This window comes from Calonectris borealis, chromosome 21 (genome assembly GCF_964195595.1).
Source record: "Calonectris borealis chromosome 21, bCalBor7.hap1.2, whole genome shotgun sequence".
Lineage (NCBI taxonomy): Eukaryota > Metazoa > Chordata > Aves > Procellariiformes > Procellariidae > Calonectris > Calonectris borealis.
Genome location: NC_134332.1, coordinates 11,555,473 through 11,579,391, shown reverse-complemented (window position 1 = coordinate 11,579,391; position 23,919 = coordinate 11,555,473). Strand labels below are relative to the sequence as shown.

The window sequence follows — 23,919 nt, the reverse complement described above, 5'->3', positions numbered from 1 at the left end:
TACCTCAGCGATACCAGAACAACGCTTCTTCCTACTCTCCCCAGCACTGTCTGTGTGCACAGCTACAACACCCACACGGACCAGAACAGCTCTGGGATGCCTGCAACACCCAAGTTAGGGAAGTGCTAATTATTCTGAGTGAGGTTAAGAGCAGAGTCTCTTGTTTCACCAGGAAAACACACAGGCAAAGGCAGCAAAGCTACTCCAGAACTAAAATTCAAATTCCTTTCTTCTCATATATAGTTTGAATTAAAAACCCTACCTGTGCAACTACAGCAACCAGTGTGCATAGGTACGCTGAGCTGAATTCCCACGTCTGCCACAGAAACACCCAGGTGAAGAGCTACCTTACTTCTGAACTCAGCAAGTCTTTCACTACACAGGGAAGATCATGCTCACTCGTTTTAAAAACGTTTTTCAGCTTGAATCAGAGGAGTTTTGTTGTTGAGAAAGTGACAGTGGCCGGGTTATTAGTACAGTCACACACACGATCGTTATTTTCTATACAGAGCTTCTCCCTGTGCAAATACAGTTCAGCCAGGGATCAATGCTTCCTGTGAAATTCATCCTTAGCTGCAGATAGGCAGAAACAAGAGAAAATCCGATTCATACTCTTAGGAGGCTCTATCAAGAGACTCATTCACTGAATTTAACGTACCGCAGAGGAGTCTCTTGCAGCAGCAGTCTCCCGCACCTTCAGGCAGATTGTCATTAGGCTGAAATCAGTGCAGAGTATTTCCAAATATTTTAATAGGCTCTGTATATTGTTTTTTTAAAAATGCTATAAAAAATAAGCATATCTTGAAATTAATCGAATTCCATAGCCGTATTTGGCTGCAAAGCACAAGAAGAACAAGTGCTAAGGAATGCTTTTACTGTTCTGCCTTCACCAGCACCTTCCAGCTAATCTTTAATACTGAGCTGAATAGTGTTTCTGAATCTATCACTTTTCTTTCTCACAGCAGGGAACAGAGTTCTGAATATGAAAGAACCTAACAAATTCTGACCTTTATTATATCTTTACAGAGTATTCCCAGTTTCAAACCGAGAGATATCAGAGCACAACGCGGGCCTCAAAGGGGTAATACTGATTAAAGCATTCCTTCATTCTAGAGATGCTCCGCTCCTGTCAAAACAAACTTCGCAATGTTTTGAAATACTTGTGATTTTTGAAACATGCTCATTACAAATGAAAAAGGCAAAGAACTATGCTTAAAAACCTGAGATGCCATCCATGAGTAATAAAAAAACACACAGGTTTTAAAATAATAATTAAGTATTTCCAGAACTATTAGCTTAGTTTTAACATGTAAGAGACACTATTACATATTCCATGAACATACATACAGTTGAGAAAAATATTTTAGTATGTTTTAATAATAGCCGGTGGTGCAAACACAGCAGGGAAGCAATTCCACTTGGAAATGAAAGTCCACAACTCTCACCTGTCTCATCTCTCCAGACATGCTTATAGGTTACCAAGAAAAATTTACAGCATTATTTAAAAGGAGTCTAGTTCATAAGTATCTGTTTCCAAACTTTTGCATGACTTGGGGTATATTTCCAACAAGAAGGCTGAGGTCTTTTCCCAGAAGGAGAACTTGGGAATTAGCTCAACTTTTGGGAATTAGCTAAAGTGAAACAGTGATCAAAGGCACTAAAATATACTTTAAATTCCTTCAAATCTCAGTGTGAGGTACCCCCACTAATTGTTTCAAAGGGGAAAAGAGAAAAAAAAAGAAAAAAGATTAAGTCTACTTATTCTTACAAAAGAGAATAAATATTTTGTGCGTAATATTGCAGCTGTTTTTACAAGACTTGTTGCCCTAAGCGCTCTGTTTTTTTCTTATTAGTATTTAATTACATACACAAACCTACCAAAGTCCTTAGTTTTTTTGGTTTAGTTTTGTTTTTTACAAGTAGGCAGTACAATATACCTGCAGTAATTCTACAGCAATCTTTTCTTCCACAAATACTGTACTACAGGCACAGACCAAAAGGCCAAAATTTCCCAAAATGCACAGAATATTGGCTGTTGAAATTTTAAGTGGATTTCTTGTGTCCATTTTTTCTTAACAAGTACTGCTTACTAGCCCCTTGAAGTACTGTGATTTTGTTTCAGATGGCAAACTGGCTTGGCAAGCAAAAGAAAAAAAGAAAAAAAGACAAATAGTCCATTTATAAAAGAGCTCTTCGCATGACTGCAGTTAGTCCCTGTTCACCCTCACATCCAGCAAGAAACCAGAGGAACGTGTAACACTCCACATACTCCAATTCATGGCTATTTGCGTGTTCTAAAGTGGGAAGCTTTGACTTATATGCATCCCCCAAAAGGAAAATCTGCTCCAAGTTCATTCTTGTCCAAGAATAAATAATAAATCACCTGCTCCAAAACAAGACTATTCTGTGTAGAACTGTGTTTTGGTTTTTTTTCCCCCTTTTCTCTTCTCTTTTTGCTTCAAAATGTAAAGCCAATCAGAAGTTTTGGATAATGCCAAGTTTATTTGGCTAAAAATGGGAATTATACCAGTTCACAATAAAGTTGTCCATTTTAATATTAATGGAAATTCTCTGTATTTATTACAGCTCCTAGTAAAACAAGATCTACCAGCTTACTGTCAAGTTTTCCAAAGTCTATGCAGTTTTCCAAAGTCTATGTAGTTTTTAAATATGCTCTGCTATTTCTGATTTTTGTCTTACAACTATTTAGGTTTAATAGCAAAGTTAATGACTTAAACTTTCTAACAAGCGTATTAGAATAGCCTTAACTGACAAGATATTCCTCTGGATGCCCACCTCAGAGATCAACAAAATAAACAACGGACACAATCAAACATTAAAAACAGACAAAAAAATACTCCTAGTCCTATTAAATCTTGAATGAAAGAGACGACACCTGGAAGCACATCACACACCAGTACTATAAACTCAACCCGAACTGCACGGTGTCACACACCCAAACTCCAGCATCCAGATGTCATTTCACCATTACTGGGTGCAAAGCCCTGGGTTAAGCATAGTCATTTTCTGTAGTGAAATAGTTGGTCAAACAGGTATCATATGGCTCCTCTGGGGAAAAAAACAACCATACAAACAAAAGAAAGAAAGAAAGGGGGGGAAAAAAAAAAAAAAGACTATGAATGTAGTAAAACACTTGCATTATAAACTGCGTAAGAACAGGCTGTAAAAGTTTTTGAAGAAAATAGTAAGCAGTACTGAAAATAGAAAAAAAAAAGCCCCCCAATAAAATGAAGTTTCTGTGATACGCGAGTCCATCTCCATTAAACTAAATCCTGGAGCTTGTGCTACAAGGGAGCTTAAATTATGGAAGGAAGGACAGTAAGCCACCGTGTAGTAACAAGCAGTAGTAAAATTCACCTTAGCTACACTCATTACCTTTAAAACATGAGAGTTTTCTGGTAAAGCTTGTGCACGAAGAGCTCTCCCCTATGGAAAGGCATCTCCTGCCTTCTCTTACAAGTCATACAGGGAAAAGGCAAAGCAGCGAAGAGGTGCCACCTGGTGAGTTCACCCGCACCCTCCAGCCTCCGGCTGGTTTCTGGTGTTTATCATCCATCCCGCAACACTGCTGCCTTTCCCAACACAGTTTTGTTACTTAGTGAGGCGGGAGGTGCCCATGTTTCCCCTCTCACAGGTCTGCCCCTGGAGGTTTTCCAGGCGCCGGGGCTTTCCCTGCCTCACGGTCGCCCGCTGCCCCAGCGATGCTCCCGACCAGCCGTGCCGCTGGTCAGGCATCCTGCCGTTGCTCCGAGCAAGGCGCTTGCCTGCATCTCACGAGCTGTGTATGGGCAAATCTTTCATTTTTCTTTCATTATCCCGGCATGTACTGTCACTTAATTTTTATGTATGCAATCCTTCCTGACAAATATGATCTGCTGCCTAGTAATTCATCTGACGTTCATTCTGTTCCTTGCTCTAATTACGGCTCCCATTCCTGACACGGTGGCGGCCGTGCTGCCGCAGCTCAGTGGTACACCTGTCAGATGGGTCGTGGTACTGCCTAATGCCCTTTTATGCCCGTCTGATGCTAGCAAATGCAAAGAAAGAAAAAAAATTAGATTAATATATTTGCATAAGCTGTGCATTCAATTCATGGGTCAGCAGCCAGAGAAATGATGGTTCAGGGCGGTTGCCGGGGCAACGCGGCTACGGGAAGTGCCCAGCATCACAGCCTGGGTCCGCATGGGTACCATGCTCTGGTTTGCAGGGTGTTCATCACCCACGGCTACTTAAACAAATGTCTTAATTAAACCAAAACCAAGATCAGTAGAATTCCTGCTGCTACAAAACCTATACGTCTGGGAAATTACCAAAAAAAAAAAGCTTCAAGTCTGCATATTTTTTGATTATAAAAATGTTCTTTTTACTTGGATACAAGAACCACTGGAAATGGTGGTGTGTCCATCCCTCCCACAACACACCACACTGTCTCCAGCATCACTCACTGCTACTCCTTCAGCGTTTTGCACCTTATTCACTTGTTTCTAGGATGCTGTTGATTTGAGGAAGGGCAAGGTTTGTGCAGAAGAGGCTTAACTCTTCCTACACAAGCTTTCTCAATTAAGAGAGAGCAACCCTGGTAAAGGTCACAAGCTTGGCTTACACGTGCAGCCAGTTTCCAAGCCCCAATTTATTCTTATTAATATAATAAGTGCAGCAGTCAAACTAGGTAAGATCTTACAATTAGACACGATCATATTTTTGCCTGTTCAGATGATGTGATTGTAACTTTCTGTGAAGAGGATTTATTTTAATCTATTAAGTTTAGTGTGTATATAGCCTAGGATAGCTTTTGATGCAAAGGGAAATCTCCTAATATTTTATGAAAGTAAACTCTAGAAACGTCTCTCTTTTTTTAAGCACACACAAAATAAGGCGTATTTCTTCCTTTCTTGTGCACTGAGAGGCCCCAGTGTTGTTGGTGAGTATTATCAATTAAGTTTGTACGCATATAAGAAACAATCGAGCAAGACTCACACTCAGTGAAGGAAATTGCACAAACAGTGCAACAAACACATCATGTCTTCCCGAATCAACCGAGAGAGCTAAATGTGAAAGAGCTTACATACTGCACTAAAAGACAAAGTTCCTTCACTGCTGTAACACAGAAGTACCTTTGTGACTCAAAAAATTGAGACCCATTAATAAAAACGGAAAATCAGCCACCTCTCAAGAGGTTACAGACACAATTATGAAATACTTTATACTGTAAGACTTAAAGAATGAACTGTATATACTGTATACTTTTCTATAGCATTGTAATTAATGCTAACAGTAAAAATGAGGTAGAGAAGAACCCAGATGGTCTAAACCAGTCAACTTAATTTCAATTCCCAGAAAAATGCTGGAGGTATAATCACTTGTAAAACACAGAAAAAGAACCAGAACTGAATCATCGTCATTATGACTGGTCCACAAAACATCATGACAAATGATATAATTTTTTTCCATGATAAGGTAAGAGGCCACAGAGGGAAGGAAACAGAAGCAACAGACGTATTACAACTTTAACACTTTTATGAAAGGCTTATATAACTTTACTTATAAGCAAACTGTTAAATCCGTCTAAATGAAATCACTTAATGGATACAAAATTGGTCAGAAAAACAGTTCCCTGTCAAAGTAGAAGGCTTCTTCAGGTGAAGTCCTGCAACACAGCTGATAGCTCTAGTTCTGTTCAACACAAACATTAACACGGGGGACCATGGCAACACTATTGCCTTTGTGGATAACAAGAAGCTGGGATGAACCAAAGCACAGCAGACTACAAAATAAAAATTCAGAGTAATTGCAAGTAGGAGAGTCTGGAAACGGGATACAATTCAGGAAGAATAAAAGCAAGGTACTACGCTTTGGCAAGAGAAGAGCAGGAAGACAACCTCGAGATACGTGGAAGACATTATGAAAATGTGGATCTTTAAAGCCTAAGCTGAGTTTCAAGTGAAGTCCCTTTCTGGAACAGACGAACCGAGGGCTTTGAACACTTCCCCCAGCTCAGACGACAGTCACAAGCCCTGTTGAGGGTAAGGCTGCTGACCAGCATCTGCTAAAAATGGTGGTGGTGTAACATCTAATTCCAGTAAGCAGAGTGCAGGTAAACACACCATTCAGAGGGGAAAAGCTGTGTTTGTTACATTTGCTATAAATTCTACACTCACCAGGCCAGACCTTCCAGAAAAAAACATCAAGCGAGTTTTAAAACAAAAAATACCTATTAATTTCATATGAGGAGTATTTAAAATACATATCATAGGAAACATAGTATGCAGCCACTGAATCAAGCTTTTGTCACAGTAAGAGGACAAACACCACTTCTTTTGAACGTCACAGCTGACAATTGTACAAGTACCATCTTACCTAAGGAATGTGCTGCAGTGGTTTTAGAACTAAAAAACCGGCCTAATCCAAGATCTCCCAGCTTCACCACCCCTGTGGCTGTTATAAACACGTTGGCTGGTTTTATGTCTGCAAGAAGAAAAAGGTAAAAGGTCAAAGCCACAAAAGGTTATTTGGTTCTAATACTGCAATAGAAACATAGCCTGGAGCACGCTCTGTACAAAAGAGGCTCGAGCAGAACCGTGTTTCTTTATAGCTTTAATAGGCTGAATCTTCCAAGACTTCAAGCTCTGCACATACACAAAAATCAGAGTATACTTCCCAGGACACTAGAAATACCAAGAGGGAAAACATAGGAAACAGCATGACAGAATAGAGGCAACCTCTTTAACTGATGGAAATCAAAGAAGTAAGCCTGCTTCTTTTTGGAAATGATCGTTTTCTGCACAAAACTGTTCTGCCTGCCACGGTCCCCTCACACCAAGGGCAAATTATTGCCCCACACATACATAAATTCTGGGCTCTACATAGCCCAGTTTGTTCACAGAGTGTAAAAATTACCAGAACCCCAGTTTCCCAAGCAGTCACGTCAGGATTGAGTTAGTGAGGCTCTTTCCTCATGTTAAGCAGGCTAAATGTGCGAGGCTCCAAATTTCAGCCACCAATTACAGGGATAACTGATAAACTGCATGAGAGGATGTATAAAGGAGCAAAAATGGCATCACGGTGGTGAAAAAAAAACTAGTGAAGAATTCACTACTTCAAAGGATAAAGGAAATAACAAGCAGCAGAGATTGGTATCGGTGCTTTTTGGGATATTTGCATTTCCTGGGTCAAGTCCTTCACAAAGCATTTCATTTACGCTGAAAGAAGCAACATAATTTTTGGATAGAGTTCAAAGTTACGAAAAGTTCTAAGACAAGAGATTCAAAAATAATTAATGAAAATGGAGAACAGGTTATGAGAGTGTGGGACACGTTTGTATTAATATTTCAGAAAAGCTCACAATACAGAAAAACTCTTCTAAACTCTCTAAGGTCATAGCTAATATAATGAAGACTATTTTTTTGAGTTCACTGTATCCAGTAGTCTCAGCATTTTACTTCTGACACTTTTCTAATGGCAAGTTTGACACTTCTACTTAATATCAGTGTCTGGAATACAAAGCAGCTCATCTTCCTAATACCACACTCACTTCGGACTGAATCCTTTAACAATGAGGCAACGAGACAGAAGGAGAAATCCATCTTGCAAGCTCCAGCCTCTCTAAACATGCACTGGCTGAACATCAGCATAATTGTTTTTGAATGTAGGCGCTTACTAATTGGAACATTATATTATTATTCAGTGAAAAGAGACTGAATTAATGTTACCTCTGTGCATCACCCTGCGGGAGTGCATGTGTTCAACTGCACTGCATAACTGCACAAAATATTTCCACACCGTCCTTTCCGGGATTAACCGTTTCTGCTTTTTAAAATACTGTGGGAGGAAATAAATAAAAGATCAGTGAAAAAGCAACATATTTCGTTCCTGGACTCATGTTAGTCAGCTGCAGGTTGCTCATGTCTTCCAGATCTGCAGCAGCATGACTTTTCTTCTGATTAGCTTTTAACTCCTTCTCTCTGTATGTAAACTTCAATGCAGTTCACTAATTAACAACTATTATGAAAAATATGCTTAAATAGGTTTGACATTTTTGAATGGACACTAATTATAATTAGCATTAATCTCCTTAACTACCTTGCAAAACATATTTAACGCCTCAAAACAACAAACAGCTCAAATATTTTGCCTTAAGTAACAAAAGATCATTAAAAAAAAGAATTGTAAACATTCATTATTGTACAGTCTATTAACAACAATATGGAAATCTGTTTCCCCTTGTTAAAAGATGGCCAGAACATCAATAAAGTATCCATGTTTCCTCTGTGATCAGGTAGAATAATATATTCTATTTCATGCATAATAGGAATATTAAATTAACTGAACTATCTCTAGTGAGACGGAAAGACACTACTGATCAAGAGACACACAGATCTGGAAAAAGACCGTTTTGTGCGCATTTATGCAGCGCCAAGAAAAGTTAAGTCCGGATTCAGTGGACCTCTGGGTGCTAATAGGTCTCAAACAAAATAATGGTAAGCATAATGCACACAATACGAAGGAGTGCAGCATGGTGATGGTTCTCTGGAATACCGACGTCTTTTTCCCGAGCAACTTATTACAGGAATAAATAACCAGCTGCACACTTCAGTGAAGGCTAAACATTATATATCTTCAACTACTCTTTTTCCACTTCAGAAATGCACAACAGCCGTGCACACAAAGTGTGACCGCCCCCTCCAAGGCATCCCAAAAATGCACTACTTCAGATTATTGGTCCCTGACTTCCCATTGCTTCTTCCTGTGCTAGATACCGAGCCAGTTCTTCATCCAGAGCATTAACAGAACACACTTATAATACGCTTCCAGAGGTTTAAGACTTATCCTCATCCTTTGATATACAAGGTGCCATTGGATAACGACTATCTCTGAAACGCTGTACACCCTTCCAGCACACTGCATTTCTTTTGCATCGCACCCTTGAGAATTTCCATCAGCAGCATGCAAGAGCAAGAATAAAGGAAGGGAATTGGTTGTTGCCCCTTTCTGCATCTTGTGCTTTTTCCTCTCAGTACAGACAGCTGATGTCCGTTGTCACATTTTATATTTTATGTGAAATGTTGTTACTGGTTCATGTTTGACTCAAGTAATGGCAAATTTTCTTTTGCAGATCAGCTGTGAAGGGGCACGACCCTGCAATTCCCCAGGCAGCAAATCTGACAGATTGCAACAGTTTCAAACCAAAACTTGATAGAGAGCACAGAGGAACTACAGAGGGTGAGGCATAAAGTGTTATATACACAATATTATTATTTAATTCTCATTAAAGTATTTAAGAGTAGATATGCAAGACCACAAGTGATAATTTTCTAAATGTCATGTCCAATAAAATTCGCCTGACATTTACAAGAAAGTCCCAACTCTCCAGTGGGTTATCCTGCAGCTCTCTCTTACATCAGCTTTACAATACCTCATAAATAATGCAGGCACCAGGGGCATGACAAAGACAGTCCCTGTTTTTATCACTCTCACACCTTCAGAGTGTTGTTACTGCTGTTCCTACCGCCTCGCTGAAACTGAAAATCCTCACATAAGCTTGAATTCCCAAGGGACGGGTGGGGGTGACACAGAGGGGCAGCAGGCAAACTCCCCTTCTGCAGTTAAAGCTATGTTGATGACGAGACTTTTGTTCTTGTTTTTAAGGTGTTTTTTTTTCTTTTATTAAAAAAATGGAATTCAAGTATTTGCACCGATGAAAAAACATCATTTATATGACCTTGAAAAAAACTAGTGCATCTTCTTGATGCCTGCGATAAACACGTGGGAAAACAGACCAGACTGGGGAGCGCTGGCAGAAAGAACACAAGTTACAGTGCTCTTTAAGTTACCAGCCTAAAAATCCACAAATTATGTTTTGGAAAATGTAACTCCTATTTATAATGACATAAAAAGTAATTTTAAGAAAACTAAATAACCAACCCTGATAGAAAAATGAACATATTTATTAGTAGGGAAAGTTTAAACTAAATGACAAAAAAAAGGCAAATATTTTATATGATGATATCTAACAATTATGTAGGTAAAACTTTTTATAAGCTAAGATTTAAAAGTCAAGCAAAACACTCGCACGTCCCACGATGACCACAGCTCTAACTCCTGCTCTCACAATCCTCCCTTTTTTCCCCATATTTAACCGCAACTACTAAAAGCCTGAGATAAACTGTTGGGAAAAGGGTAAAACATACAAGCAGCCACAAGAAAACAGGGGAAGACACAAGCACACGAGCTCTCCCCAGGCAGGAGGACAAGCTCTGTCTCCACAGCCCTCAGTGAGCACAACCAAGACCCTGACGCCTGCGGCTGCAGGAAGCGGCCGCCTTCGGCGGCCTCACCGCGCACTGGAGGCTTGGGTCACCGCCGCTCGTCCCTCGGCTTCGGGGCAGACCCAACCATCGCTCCCACTACTGAGCGGCTGCGGAGTAAGGCCATGTCTGGAATTTTGGGGCTCTCCCCAGGAACGGCTCTGCCGACTGCCTGTTCCCAGCTCGCTCGCCCAGGGGGACTCTCCTGTGAGATGGAGCAGATTTTCATGGATACTGTAAATTTAGCCGCTGACTAGGGGCTAAATGGATAACTTGTTTGACAGCCTTTGGCCTAGTGCCTCATAGCTCTGCTGGCAAAGAAAACAAATCTGTTAATAAGATATTTTAACTGTGACAACAAGGAGGAGGAGAACTTTCCAAACATTCGTTTATGATAATTACAGAGTAATGATGGCAAAAAAAACAGGTAAAACATGGAGAGAAGGTTGAGAGTGCTAACAAACATGATATAACACATCTGTTCTCACAAGGGATGTACGTCTAAAGATTAACATGTCAAAGAAAATATAAAAGCAGGTGGTAACAGCTTAACTAAAGCTGGTTTGCAGCAATACAAGTATTCCTAAGAGCAACATAAGAGAAGAACAAGTACTTGAAACATTTTCTCAAACCCAAATCCCCATTGCAAAGAAAGTCAATACACTTTCTTGAATGTCTTCAGAGTGGCAGACAGGCTATGTGAATAGTGAATCTAACAATAATTAAATGTCCCCATCAATCACAGACTGGATAAATCAACCTTGCAAATAACACACACATCCCACCAAATCATACAGAGGCTTGCTCCCTTCCGAAGCAGCGACCAGAAGCAAGTGGCATAGCCTGGCGTATTTAGAACGCCATCAGACACTTCGGTTTAGGCTCTGGAAGCACCCTGTGGGTGTTTAAAACCGCAAGAGGAGAATAAAAGTGCTTCCAGCACAGATGTGCTCACCGCTCTGTGTCTGTGCCTAATCCTGAACATTTGTAGCACCTCTGGAACTGACATGCCCGTACCTTAATCATCTGAGAGAGATCACCAGCGTCGGCCAGTTCCAGGACAATGTTAAGTTCATTGTCTTCAATAAAAGAATCCAAATACTTAATTATATTGGGGTGGTTCAGTTGCTGCAGATAGAGGAAATATAAAAAGAAAATTTATAACGCTGTAGTAACAACAACTCCAAGATAAATACCTGTACCGTTTCTGCAATCGTTATGCAAAACAGTGCATAATAGGTGCCACTACAAACTGTGCTGTGGGTTACTATAGACAAAAATCCTGGAAGAAATATCATTTATGGCAAGCACAGCATAACAAAATTGTCTTGAGTAAGAGCAATACGGCCCAAAATAGGGTGAAACTACTTTTAAATATTTTGTAAGTTTACAACAGAAAAGGCTATGTCCTGAAAGAAACTTTGTTAAGCAATAACTGATTCCCCCCACCCCGTTAAATACAAACAAAAACACCCAACTGTTGATTACAGTACTCCCTGAGATCTCTTTGCCCCTTAGAATAAGAACAGAATTAAATTAAAACTTTGATGGAGGAAAATAATGCATAAATTGCATACATCAGTATTTTTCTGATTATTTATGCTGGCATCTTCACTAATTACTTTTTTCACTTCAGTATAGCTTTTTCTTATATTCACAACTGGTATTTTAATCTTTTTTTCCCCCTATGTTTCTTAAAAATTTATATCTTCTCAGATTGTTACACTTTACTCACAGGACTAAATTCAGAAACAGGCTCAACAAATTAAAATTTCTGTTTTAATATTTTATGTCTGAATTTCCTAAAGTGGAAAGCTGTAATTGCTTAAAAGATAATGTAGTATCTAGATCTCTATTCACTCTCTTGCTCATTTTGCATTAGATTATCTTTCTCTTGTGCTCTTAGAAATGCAGTAAATTTAGAAACTACTGAAGCGAGCATTTCATCTACTAAACAGCTGTGACTCAACCTGTCTATTCCAGGGGTTACGAAGCCAAAAGAAACACTGTTATGATCCATCATGCTAATCGCTCCTCTCTGCATGTACGTTAGGGGACAGATTCTCCTTTGCGATGCCTCGACACTAGCGCGCATTAGCGTTAATGGGATCCATGTGCAGGCATCAGGAGAAGAACATCCCCACAAGACCAAGCCTTAAATAAATAAATAAATATCACAGGCCACCATTTCTGTTGAAATTTCTTTTAAATGGCTGCTCTCAGGTACATCGATCAAAGATCAACTTCCAGCCAAAAAAGCACCGAAATCACAAGCAGAATAGCCTCTGACACCTAATGCACATCAGGGTGCCCTTCTGCCCCCACACCATCACACGCACTGTCTACCGTGGCACACCCGATGCCCGGGTACCGCGCGCTGCTCCCGCAGTGCGGCTGAGCCTACCCCTGGGCATCGGGAAGTTCAAGCAGCCAAACGAGCCTTTTTCTAAGCCTCGGCACCACGTGCCAATAAAACACAACGTCAACTATGACAACTGTAACAAGGAATGACGACTGCACACCTCTGGAGAGGTAGAACAAAACCCAACTCACTCAGACCCAAGCTTCGCTTAACTGATATAAAGATTTTAAATACATTTTTTGTGAGAGTGCGTACACACTTTTTACTGATGGTTTGTATTGATTTGAAGAAACTCGTCAGATCCAAAGAGGAATGTTTCTTCTACTACGATGAAGTTGTATAAAATCAAAAGCAAACAAGCGAAACACGCATGCCACCAGGCTGACTTCTGTGATCCCTCTCTTGATGAGCAGATCTCCGAGGACTCCCACTTCAGCAGCAGAAGCTGACACCACCCTCTGCTGAAGCTGAGCAGAGGGACGAGTGCTCTAGAAGGAGCCCTACTGACTCTCCCTGCTCATAGCACAGCAGGCTGCCCGTGACCCTGTTGAGGTGAGGATGCAGATGTACATGGTTTTCCTACAATTTACTTCACTGACCTTTGAACTCTGTTTTCCCAGAACAGCCAGGTAGACCACTCTGGATAAGCCAAACTTCCATCTTCCACTCTCCCTTTTGTCAATCTTATTTTAAATAAATATATTGACTCCGGCGTTATTTTTATAACTATCGTATTTGTCTGCGGCATGGAAAAGACTGTCTGAAATTTCTTTTGTCAGAAGGAAAGCATATTCATTCTCACAAATCCTTAAATGCACAAAAGATTACAAACACTTTGTCTTGGGTTAATGACATTTCCTATTTCTTTAATGCATCCTGCAAGTTTGATGGCAGTTAATGCCTGATGTGTATGCACAGCAGCACTGTCAGCAAGAGGCACGCAGAAGGGTAAGCCACCTCTAAATGAGCGAGTGTGGGTGCTGGCAGCCCAAATGCTGATTACAGCCACATTATTGAGCTGCTTTACCTAAACCTTTTAGCCTGAGTTACACTAAAAGTAATATACAGTTTTGTCTGGCTTCTGTTAAATTTTGATTAATTATAATTCATTTAGAAATCACAAAAAAACCCCTTTGTTTTCATGGTCACACAGAAGTCTTTGATCAAAAAAACCAAAGTATTGTTTTAACAGGGATGGACTACAGCAAATCTGTGTAATTCCTTCACAAATTCCTCAATGGTCTACATTAAAAATAAAAACAGCAAAGAAAAAAAAACTCTTACCCCAAGTTCTTTTAGTAATACTCTATAAATACTTCATACTAAACACCAGTTTAAAAGTAGCAAGAAAGTTTTAAAAATATGAATATCCCATATTAGATGGCCAGACACTAGACACAATTGCAAGGCAGACATGTACTTCTCACTAACAGTGATGAAAAAAAGCTAAATTGAGCAAGTTTTAAACAGACTCTGAAAATCTGTGCTGAATTAGGTCCTTACACACTTTACACTTTCTAGACACAAGATCAATTATCTTTAATAAATTTAGGAAGTTTCTCTTATTAATATAAGGACACTAAAAATGCTGAGATTTAAATTATTAAGTCATTCATTTGAGAAAAATACACCTGTCCTACCTTCCTGAAGCTGTGCACACACTGTTCTAAAGGAAACCAAAATGTGAAAAGCTCACAACAGAACAAGAAACCCCATGAAATTTCGTAAAGAGCCAGGCCAGAGATCATGTGTACTCTGCAGCAAGAACTGAAGTCTCACTTTAAAATATTTTTCCTGCTTCCAGGCACGGACTATTCTGCCCCATGCTGCATAAACGGTAACATCTACTGCCCAGCCCTGAGAAGGGCCCTGTGTCCTACTCTGATGCAGCAGTTTGGAAGTTTTAAAACACGACTTTTCATGACTGTCCCAGCACATCCACACACAGACCTTCGGTTATTTCTGAAGCTGTGAGCGCAGGCAGCATGGGAGCGATCAGTTAGCAAAAGATGAGTTGCAGATATATTAATCTGACAAGTTACTCATCTTAGGGCACGGAGTGATGTGCACTGCAGCTGCTGACGCTGCCACACCAACCCTCCCCGGCCTCCAGACAAACCTTGAGTAACTCTGCCCGGCCGCCCGCGGGGAACAGCCTGCGCCTGCACTGGGTCAGCAGACACGCTGACCAGAACAGCATGGGCGGCTCCAAAGTTGGCAATTTCAACTTTGATTACTTTTTACTCATTATCTGCTGATCTTCTCAGAAGCTGAGCTACACTCATCTTGGATAAAACTCAATGGATTTTGTTGGCTCTGACTTGAAAACTAGTAGTCATTTAAAGGAAGTGAACTACAGGCAATATTAAGAAATATATCCCCTTTGCATCTGTAATACAATGGGATTCATCAAAACTGACTTTTTAACATACTCAGACTTCAGATTCCTTGGATGGTGCTACACAACTGTCCAAGCAGGAAGATTTGTTGACATTCAACAATAAATAATTACCAGCATGTAATGTTTTGCATAATAAACAGCATATTAGTATGTTTCTGTAGACTGTCAGCAACTATTCCTGCTCCTCCCTCCACGTCCAACTAAATTAATTTACTAGAATGTTTCCTAGTCTTCTATAAAATATTGTGCAAAATAATCCAATTTTATCAACCCTACTTAGCCCAATGTATCGTATTCACTTTCACAACTCGGCCACTACGGTAACCCGGGTTTGATAGCTGGCTTCTTGGTGAGCTTTACACAAGAAGATAAGTTGCCTCTGGTCATCCCACACAGGTTGTTGGGAGCTGACCTTCTAGACTCTCCCGTCACTGTGGGTATTTTATTTCCATTTTCCTCTGATTCTAAAAAATTTGCACACTCTGCTCCGAACAAATCCTGTGCAAGTTTATGGCATCTTCCATAACCAGAGTTCAAGACAAAACTGCTTAGATTACCTAGAACCCAAAAACATCACAAATTCTCTTTTTGAATGTTAATGTTGGCATTATTTTTCTCCATGACTGTTAAGCAACTGGATCACGTTCACACAAACTGCTATCTTCGTGTTTATGCCTTCGCTACAGTCTAGCAGACTCAGGCTTTGTCTACAACTGCATGAATATAAATCGACAATTTAAATAGAATACCTAAAATAATATTTACAAAATGAATTATTTAATACTTTAAACATTAAATTTGACTAGTTGAACTAAAACTTTAGCCTTCTACAATCTGTTGCATTTACTCAAAATAGATATTTAAAGTGCAATGCATATATATTTTCTACCAACATTTTGAAATAAAGTATTGAGATGGAAAAAATCACTAGTTGATTTAATCACGTAAAAAACACTCTCTGATTTCAGAGCCTTTATCTAAATTACCATTTTTTATGTGTGATATGTATACATATACATACACAACATGCATATGCAGAGCTATTTTCCCATTTAGCTAGTTCATTAATTAGTTTATTTTAAAGGGACAAACAAATCAAAACACATAAAGGGCAGAGTTTACATGCCTCTCTGAAGGACGAGTACTTGCGGGTTTTTTACGACAGAAAGATTTTTAATAGATTCCTTAGACTATAGGCAGAAAACTCAGTAAAATTGAGCTTTAAGACAAAACTCTTCCATCATGTAGGCATTCTAGCTTGCAAAAGAAAGCATGGTCTATTAAGATCGTTGTGTGTGCTATATAAGCTTTATTTGCCATAAAAGGTAAATGACTGTTGCCAATCTGAAAATGATTTTTTTCCTCAAAACAAAAAATGGAAAAAGTCTTTGTAAAAACTCTTACCTTCAAGAGGTCAATTTCTTTAATGCAATCTTGCCTAGCCTTGGCATCCATCATTTCAAAAATCTTCAAAGACAAAACCATAGAAGATTAAAATGAAACAACAACAAAAAAGAATTTTGTATTTTAACAAGAAATTGGTCTTTCCTCTCCCAATTTGTATATCCTCTACCGTAATGAGTATACACACAATCCCCAGATCAAAGAAAGATCAATGTTTTCTTTATTTTGAAACCACTAAAGGGCTAGCGATAGGGTAAAATTAATTTTAGAACCTGTAGGCAATATTCTAAGCAGCACGAAAAATAAAGATACTTGTTTGTGAATTTGCTGTCGTGATTTTCAAAACATAGTTAGTTTAGTTACTATTAATTTCACATGGTAAAAAAATAAAACGATTACTTTTTGCTTTTAACAGAGATACAGCTTTCCCTGATTTCTCTGTACTAATTAACAATAATATTGAGCATTAATATTAATTCTGTAATAATCAGAGAGTTTAAAGGATCTGTTGAAGGATTAAAGGCAAATTTCTTCAAACAAAATGCTGTTCTGAACACTGCACAATACTTTAAGCCAAGTTACAGGTCTATACTGCTTGCATGAAAGTTTGTCAGAAATTCTTCTAAAACTCATCAGCAAGCGCAGGCATTTTTCCCTTTCGTGCTCGTGTTCTCATGATTCGTCTGTGTCGAGATGGCAGTCTCCTAGCTGTATGATTATGGCCATTAGGGCCTCGTTCTTTCACACACATTTAGTAACAATTTAATGAACCCTTTTTATAAAGTAAAAAGTGAAATTAAATATGAAATTGCTCTACTCCTACATAATTCTGATTTAGAAACACTATCCCTCATCATCTTGGAGTGGTTTAAGACCCTGCAGTGCAAATAGGCTGCTCAAAATGGAAAGAGGGTTCCACATAGGATACATGGGCTATACGGAGAAGACAGCCACAGAGGATACAACCGAGGGGCAAGCAGGTGCGCAGGGGGGCCACTTGGCCTCTTATATCCAGATGTAAACTGAGGGCCATGAAACTAACCTGACTTGATCAGTGTTTGTAAAGCTGCTTTGAGACCTTCAGAAGCATTATTCTTTATCTTGAAATAATAAAGTTTTTTTTAAAAAAAAACAAAACAAAACAAAAGAAACCAAATAAAAAGCAAAACCTCTAAAACCCAACTGAATAAAATAGGAAAGCAGAGTGTTGGGGGTTTTTTAAATGTAAAATTATCAAACCAGATCATCCACTGCTCTCAAACCTTAAACTCTCAATTTATAAAGCATTTTATTGCATTATTACTGCTGACAAAAGAATACTGAAAGAGGTATCTGACTCAAAGTAACCTGTGTAGACACTTAAAACGTTTCCATTCTACTTGCTAAATAGTAAGACTTCGAACTTAAATGCTCACCTGAACTTTCTTTAATGCCACAGGTTTTCTGTCCAGAAGACAAGTTGCTTTGTAAACTTCGCTGAATTGTCCTCGTCCAATCTTTTTCTCTATCTGAAAATCTGCCAACGTGCAGCGATACGGGTACGACGTCAAATGTCTCTGTCCAGGTCAAAAGAAATTAAATCAATGAACTAGAAAAAGTGATGCAAAAACATGAACTTGCATTCCCAATCTGTCTTCTTTATGACTGCAAACCAGCGCTTTCTATGAGTAATCATATTCAGGAGGATAAATTCCTCACAGTAAGGATTGTCCAGCAAGAAAGACAAAGAAATTTGGTGTTGATTTGGTGTACAATGGACAAGTAGTGGTCTGGCTTTCCTTTTCCCATCTTCAATTTTCTTTGTCCACATCAGACAATACTGTTCCAGAGCAGTGGCATACAGCTGCAAGCACACACACGTAACGGCAGAGACTTGTGTAAAAATATTAACCAAACCAAAGCATAAAACTAGTAACAGCTACCAAAAATGTACAGAACAGAGTTAAGATCGACAGATGTGCACACTCTCTTGCTCTCATTTCTGATGGTCAAGAATTTAATCTAGGCTGATCAGTCTATAGATAATTCTGACCATAAATGCATTAATTCCCAGTAAATGTATTAGTAATATAGGCTGAATTAAGTTAAATTACTTTTTTAAAAAGGAAATAAAGTCTTGCCTTCTGTGTAAGTAACTAATTAGTCCCAAACTGCTGTCTCCCTGGTTACACACCCTCTCATCAACTTTGCCTGCTTGTGTCACTTGGGAGATGCTGATGCCTATTTCTGAGCCGTCTCAGGTAAATACCCAGCCGGGCAGGTAGACACAGCGTAACGAGGATTACGTACTCCATGGACTAGGAATTGCTCCCTAGAGCCATTCTGGTCTCTTCTGTAATTAACATGACTGCTAACCAATGTTTAAAAAAGAAATTATGACAATTAATTACTTAAAGTTGCCACGCAGGCCAAGTAGAATATTTTTAAGCTTCAGCATCTTGAGCCATTTCAGACCTCCCATCGAAAACCACAAAAAGACAAGTACGCAACAAAGTTGGGGGGGAGGGCTTCCCAGGGACGCAGCCATCGCTTACAGCTGAATCTTTAGCAGACAATCCCAGCACAAGTGTCCAGGGAGAGCAGGCCAGGAGGGCTGGATGTTTTAAGGAGATGACTATTGCTACCACTGTCATTTCCTAACACAGAGGGGTGTGGCTGGAAGTCATATTTAAAATGCAGGTAAAGCTCTCAGTCCAGCATCTTTTGCCAGCACTACTTACAAGACAGTGTGAGGATCTCTTACAGTATATATTTATTTTGGCGAGTAAATAAGTTTGGACTTCTTTTCTTTGCAACAAAAATAAAAACGACTACTATTCAACAAACAATAAAAAGTATCAATCAGACATTTGAAAAAGCTTCCAGATTTCAAGGTGTCTGTGCAACTCTGAACTACAATCACAGTTATTTGGCAGAAGTTTTGTAAACAAAGTTGGAAAATTCAATGTTTTTAAGAAAACTCACCAATAAAGTCCTCTAAATCGTAATTTCTGACCCACAAACTGCATCAATCAACCAATACAAGCTATTTTGAAAACCGTCACCTTTACAGCATCTTTATCACAACAAACGCAGGAGAAATCTCCACAATGAAAGCTACTCTACTGCAGGCATAGTCAAGAAAAATGATTATGTTTTATAAATGCTGATGATACAGAGATGCAGATATAAACCACAAACGAGACAGTGAAAAGACTATCAGGTCTTTTTGCTGTCATCTTCCCCCTTCAACTCTCTGGCAGTGAAAGGCTGTTTGCTGCTGGAGCTTGCCCTGCACTTCCACACCACTGCTCTGTGTCAGCCGTTGAGAACTTACCGAGGATAAAGCTCCACAGTTATGAAAAGAGAGGCTTGTTGCTAAACTGAAAAGCTTAGACGGTTATGAACTCCAGAGAAGACAAAAATGCAATACCATGATGTCCAGCCAATGCCTACTAATTCAAGTAGGCACATAACTGGAAGTTTAACTCCAGGCCATCATGATCATCAGCTTTCTCAGCCTGAGTTCCCCAAAAGAGCAAACCCACTCCTTTTCAGATGAAACTACACTTCGAGTAATTATTTTTGAAATGCCAAGGCCACAGGTAAATTTTTCCATCTACCACCATGAGCATTTAAATATTCTCATACTATGAGAAATGGTTTTTCTTTCCTTAGGCTAAAGACAACACAATAAAAAATTTAATTCATGAACAGTAACCTACACAAATGAGAAGGCTGCATTAGAATTTGCAGTTATTGATGAAGGCGAGTCACACAGAAATAGGAAGCTAATTTCATCAAGTATTTCCTTCAAACAGTTCAGGGAGTGTTTCCCTTTTAAGGTCACTTTAGTCTCCCCTATACTCTGAAAGAAGCCCCGTTACCCACCTTACTGAGCTGCAATCAAAGTTTGTGTTAGCAAGCACAGGCAGGTTACTCTCAGTACGTGTGCTGTGCTTGAAGTTATACTGCGTTTACAAGCTATAACACAGCAAAATAAAAATTAAAAGGAAGAGTCAGGATTTATTTCTCTAAGTTTTGCAGTGTATACTATACAATAAAATGGGGGTATCCTTTCACTGATAAGGAAGAAGGTAGCCTGGGTCATCAGATAAATAGCAAAATGTTAAGATAACACTACTTTATTATTTACACACATTCCCCTTTAAGTTACTAAATTATCAACAAAGTAAGGCAACATGGGATGAAACCAGACAAGCAAACATTCAAAGTAATCAGCCCCTGCAGCTTTCTCAGTTTAAATTGGTTGCAATCTCTCTTTGCAGGGATTTGATAAACAGTAACACTCATCAATATACATTACAGTAATACAGGAACACTCATCTCATTCCAGGGAACGCTAACAAAAATTAATTTACATGCATTTTTTGTGTGATGAAATCACCAGAAGAATGTCTGAACACAAGTATTTGTTCAACTTGACTGGTAACTAACCAGAAATATCTCCATTTCCTGATTTTTTTATGTATGAGCTACTAAGCAAATTAATTGAGCTGTCCAGCCAGACAAAACAAAGGTGTCAGTATATAAAATTACAAAACACTTTTTCCTAATTAAAAAATAGAAAGGAACCAAAGCATTTCCTTAGCCATGAACATGTGCCTCCTCAGCCACGTTCTTCTTGAACAGTAAGAAAGCTTGAGCAAAAGCTTTTCTAACTTGGAGTTAACATTCACAATAGAGGTAGTAGTTTTAACAAGATTTTATGAGACAACTACCACAAAACTTTCTTTTTAGGGCAGAAATCCATGCTGCAATCAAGGATGGTATCAATTTGCCCTTCATAAATCATTAAATTGTGTGTTTAAACCAAGAGTGTTTAAGTGTAAATATTTTAAGCATGTGCCAAGAAATATCTAGCAACCTATTAACTTGAAAATATAAATAAATGTTAGGGAAGTGACAGGGTGTATGTGTGTGTCCTAACCACTTTCACATGGTTAGCACATAAAGTCTGCTTGCCATGCTGGAGTTAATGCTGGGTGATGACTGGACACCTTAGCTGATATGTTCTGGCATCCTGAAGGACTACAGCTGCACATTTACATATGCAATGACCTAGATTTGCATTTGCTATCACAACCTATCAGACCTAATTAAAGTAATGGAGCTTTCATACAGGCTAGAAGATATTGGATTATGGTATAAACCAGAGAGCATGCTCAGCTTAGACCAAACCATACCAGAAAGCTCCCTATTGATTACGGCAGTCCATTTTCCCATACGTCTCTTTAAAATTAACATTCTCTTATGCTTTACTGGACCTAAACGTAAGCAGGTAACTCTTCTAAATACTGTTACAAGGACACATTTAGAATACCTAAGAAATATCTACCTCCTCAGAATATCATCCCTACAGTCTGGCCTTACATACATCTCACTTATTTCATGACTTTTGACAAGGGGAACTCCATTTTTTCCAAGTCCTTCCACATTTAACCACCACAATTTGTCATAAAGCTGTCAAAGAACCAGTACCTATTCATTCAAATAAACCATGATCTTTATTTCTGCAAATATCAGAGTTTTCACATACAGATACAAATTGTGTGTAAAATTAGACACCACCATCATCTTCCAACCTGTTCATCAAAAATAGATCTTCTCATTTTCAGGACAGATTCAGGCTCAGTGAAGGGTTCAGGTCTGCATAAATACAGGAAAACCAAGCCACTGCCTCTGCAGAACAGGTTTCTAGGTCAGTGATGAAGCTTAAATTAAAAAAAAAAAAAAGAAAAAAAAGAAAAAAAAAGAAAAAAAAAAACAAAACAAAGGGAGAAAAAAAAATAAACAACCCCCCCACAACCACTGGAACTCTAAATCCACTATGAAAATTAGGTTGTTTGCACACTTCTGTTCCCAGAGCAGCTGTAGGAAGGGGACAGTCCGGGAAGAACTGGTTTTGAGACAAAGGCTGTTCTCTTCATCCACACAATGAAGTCTCATTCTTCTACTATTCCATTTGGAAGGAAGCAGGGGGGGGGGGGAAAAGGCAAGCCAAAGATTAAAATCAATTAATTCCTCATTCAAATAAAGAGGCTATTCATTTTTAAGAAGAAATGCAGAGATTATTCCAAGAACAAGCTATTCTGGACAACATCTCTGGCATACATGTTCTCTTTTAGATGTAATCACTGATGCGAGAGCAAAAATTTCAAAGCTGGTGAAAGGACGCAACGACAGCCCTCGTCACAATACTTAATGGAGAAGTTTGTCAGAACTTTCAGCCTCAAATTTTGAGGTGTTACGAGATTTTCTGCAAAATAGAATTAGTAAGGTTTTATAACACTAAAAAAATCCAATTAAATAAAAACTTCAGCTATATTATCTTGTACACACCTGAACAGATATGCTGCAAGGATAAGAAGCTTTACTAAAGATTAATAGGAGTCTCTATATACCCGATTATAAAGCAACCCAGGCAAATATGGAGGATGACTGTATTAGAAAAGTTCCTATACTTGCTCCTGGTGATAGGATGTAGTTTCTACTTATGCTTCCACATTTTCAGGGATGTCTGTGGCAGTACCACATGCAGGAGTACAAACATACCAAAATTTACAACTGGAGATTTGATACAATTTCCCTCAAATCCTTCATACACTGCTATAACCACGTGCAGGGAGGACAGCTACGTAACCTGAACATAACTTTTGTATTTTTCAAGTGAGTAGTTGTACAGCTCCAAATTTGTACTTTGGGATAAGGAAGAATAGCAAAAAACTGTTCTGTAGAAAGACTTTCAACCTCCAGAACAATTAATGTTTGGCCAATAAATCTACCGCTTTGTAATTATATAAGAGCTGGGGAAAATCTGAACAGTCCTGAAAAAGCTGTCCAAGAAACCTTTCCTGCAGCCTCTAACCTGACGTTTCAGGCAAAGGAGAGTACTGAGAGACCGAAGACAAAAATATCAGTAAAACACTAAGATGCTCCAGAGCAATGCCTGTATGACTGCTTCTCCCAGAAGCACAGAAAAAAATAAGCCTGAATGAGCTGAAAAAAGGGGAATGTTCTCTGCTAATTGCACAATATATAAACCCAGAGTGCTAATGTTAATGAATAATAAAGTCAGTTGTTTTACTGCTGTCTGATTGGCACGTGGAAAACCAGAACTAGCCATCATTCTGCACAAATGGCTACAAGGTCACGAGATGTTTAGATTATTTGTAATCAACCTAAAAATTGTTAAAGATTGGTTAACCAACAGTTAAAAAGTCAGACACTACAGTCTTTAGATGCCAATAAAATCATCTTTCCTGTAGAGCCATGAAGTGAAATATTCTTTAGAAGAGTAAAAACTTACTCGCCCAATTAATTTTCTGAAATCTCATTAAAAAAATTTAGCCTAAGTCATACACTTCTGACCTGAATTTTAATTATCTTTACACTGGATATAAGTTTTTTTTCTGATATTTGCAATG

General features: G+C 38.8%; 1 protein-coding gene across 3 annotated transcripts in view; it reads right to left on the bottom strand.

The window, feature by feature from the left end:
* The window catches only part of NEK6 (NIMA related kinase 6), a 182,065-nt gene that overhangs the window by 16,641 nt on the left and 141,505 nt on the right, over nt 1-23,919 (bottom strand). For all 3 annotated transcript variants that reach the window (XM_075170860.1, XM_075170858.1, XM_075170859.1), the window contains exons 3-7: nt 17,908-18,048; nt 16,493-16,555; nt 11,343-11,453; nt 7,731-7,839; nt 6,379-6,486 (exon numbers count right to left, since the gene is read on the bottom strand). In XM_075170860.1, the coding sequence (XP_075026961.1) occupies nt 6,379-6,486; nt 7,731-7,839; nt 11,343-11,453; nt 16,493-16,555; nt 17,908-18,048 (532 nt within the window). The remainder of the gene's footprint in view (nt 1-6,378; nt 6,487-7,730; nt 7,840-11,342; nt 11,454-16,492; nt 16,556-17,907; nt 18,049-23,919) is intronic.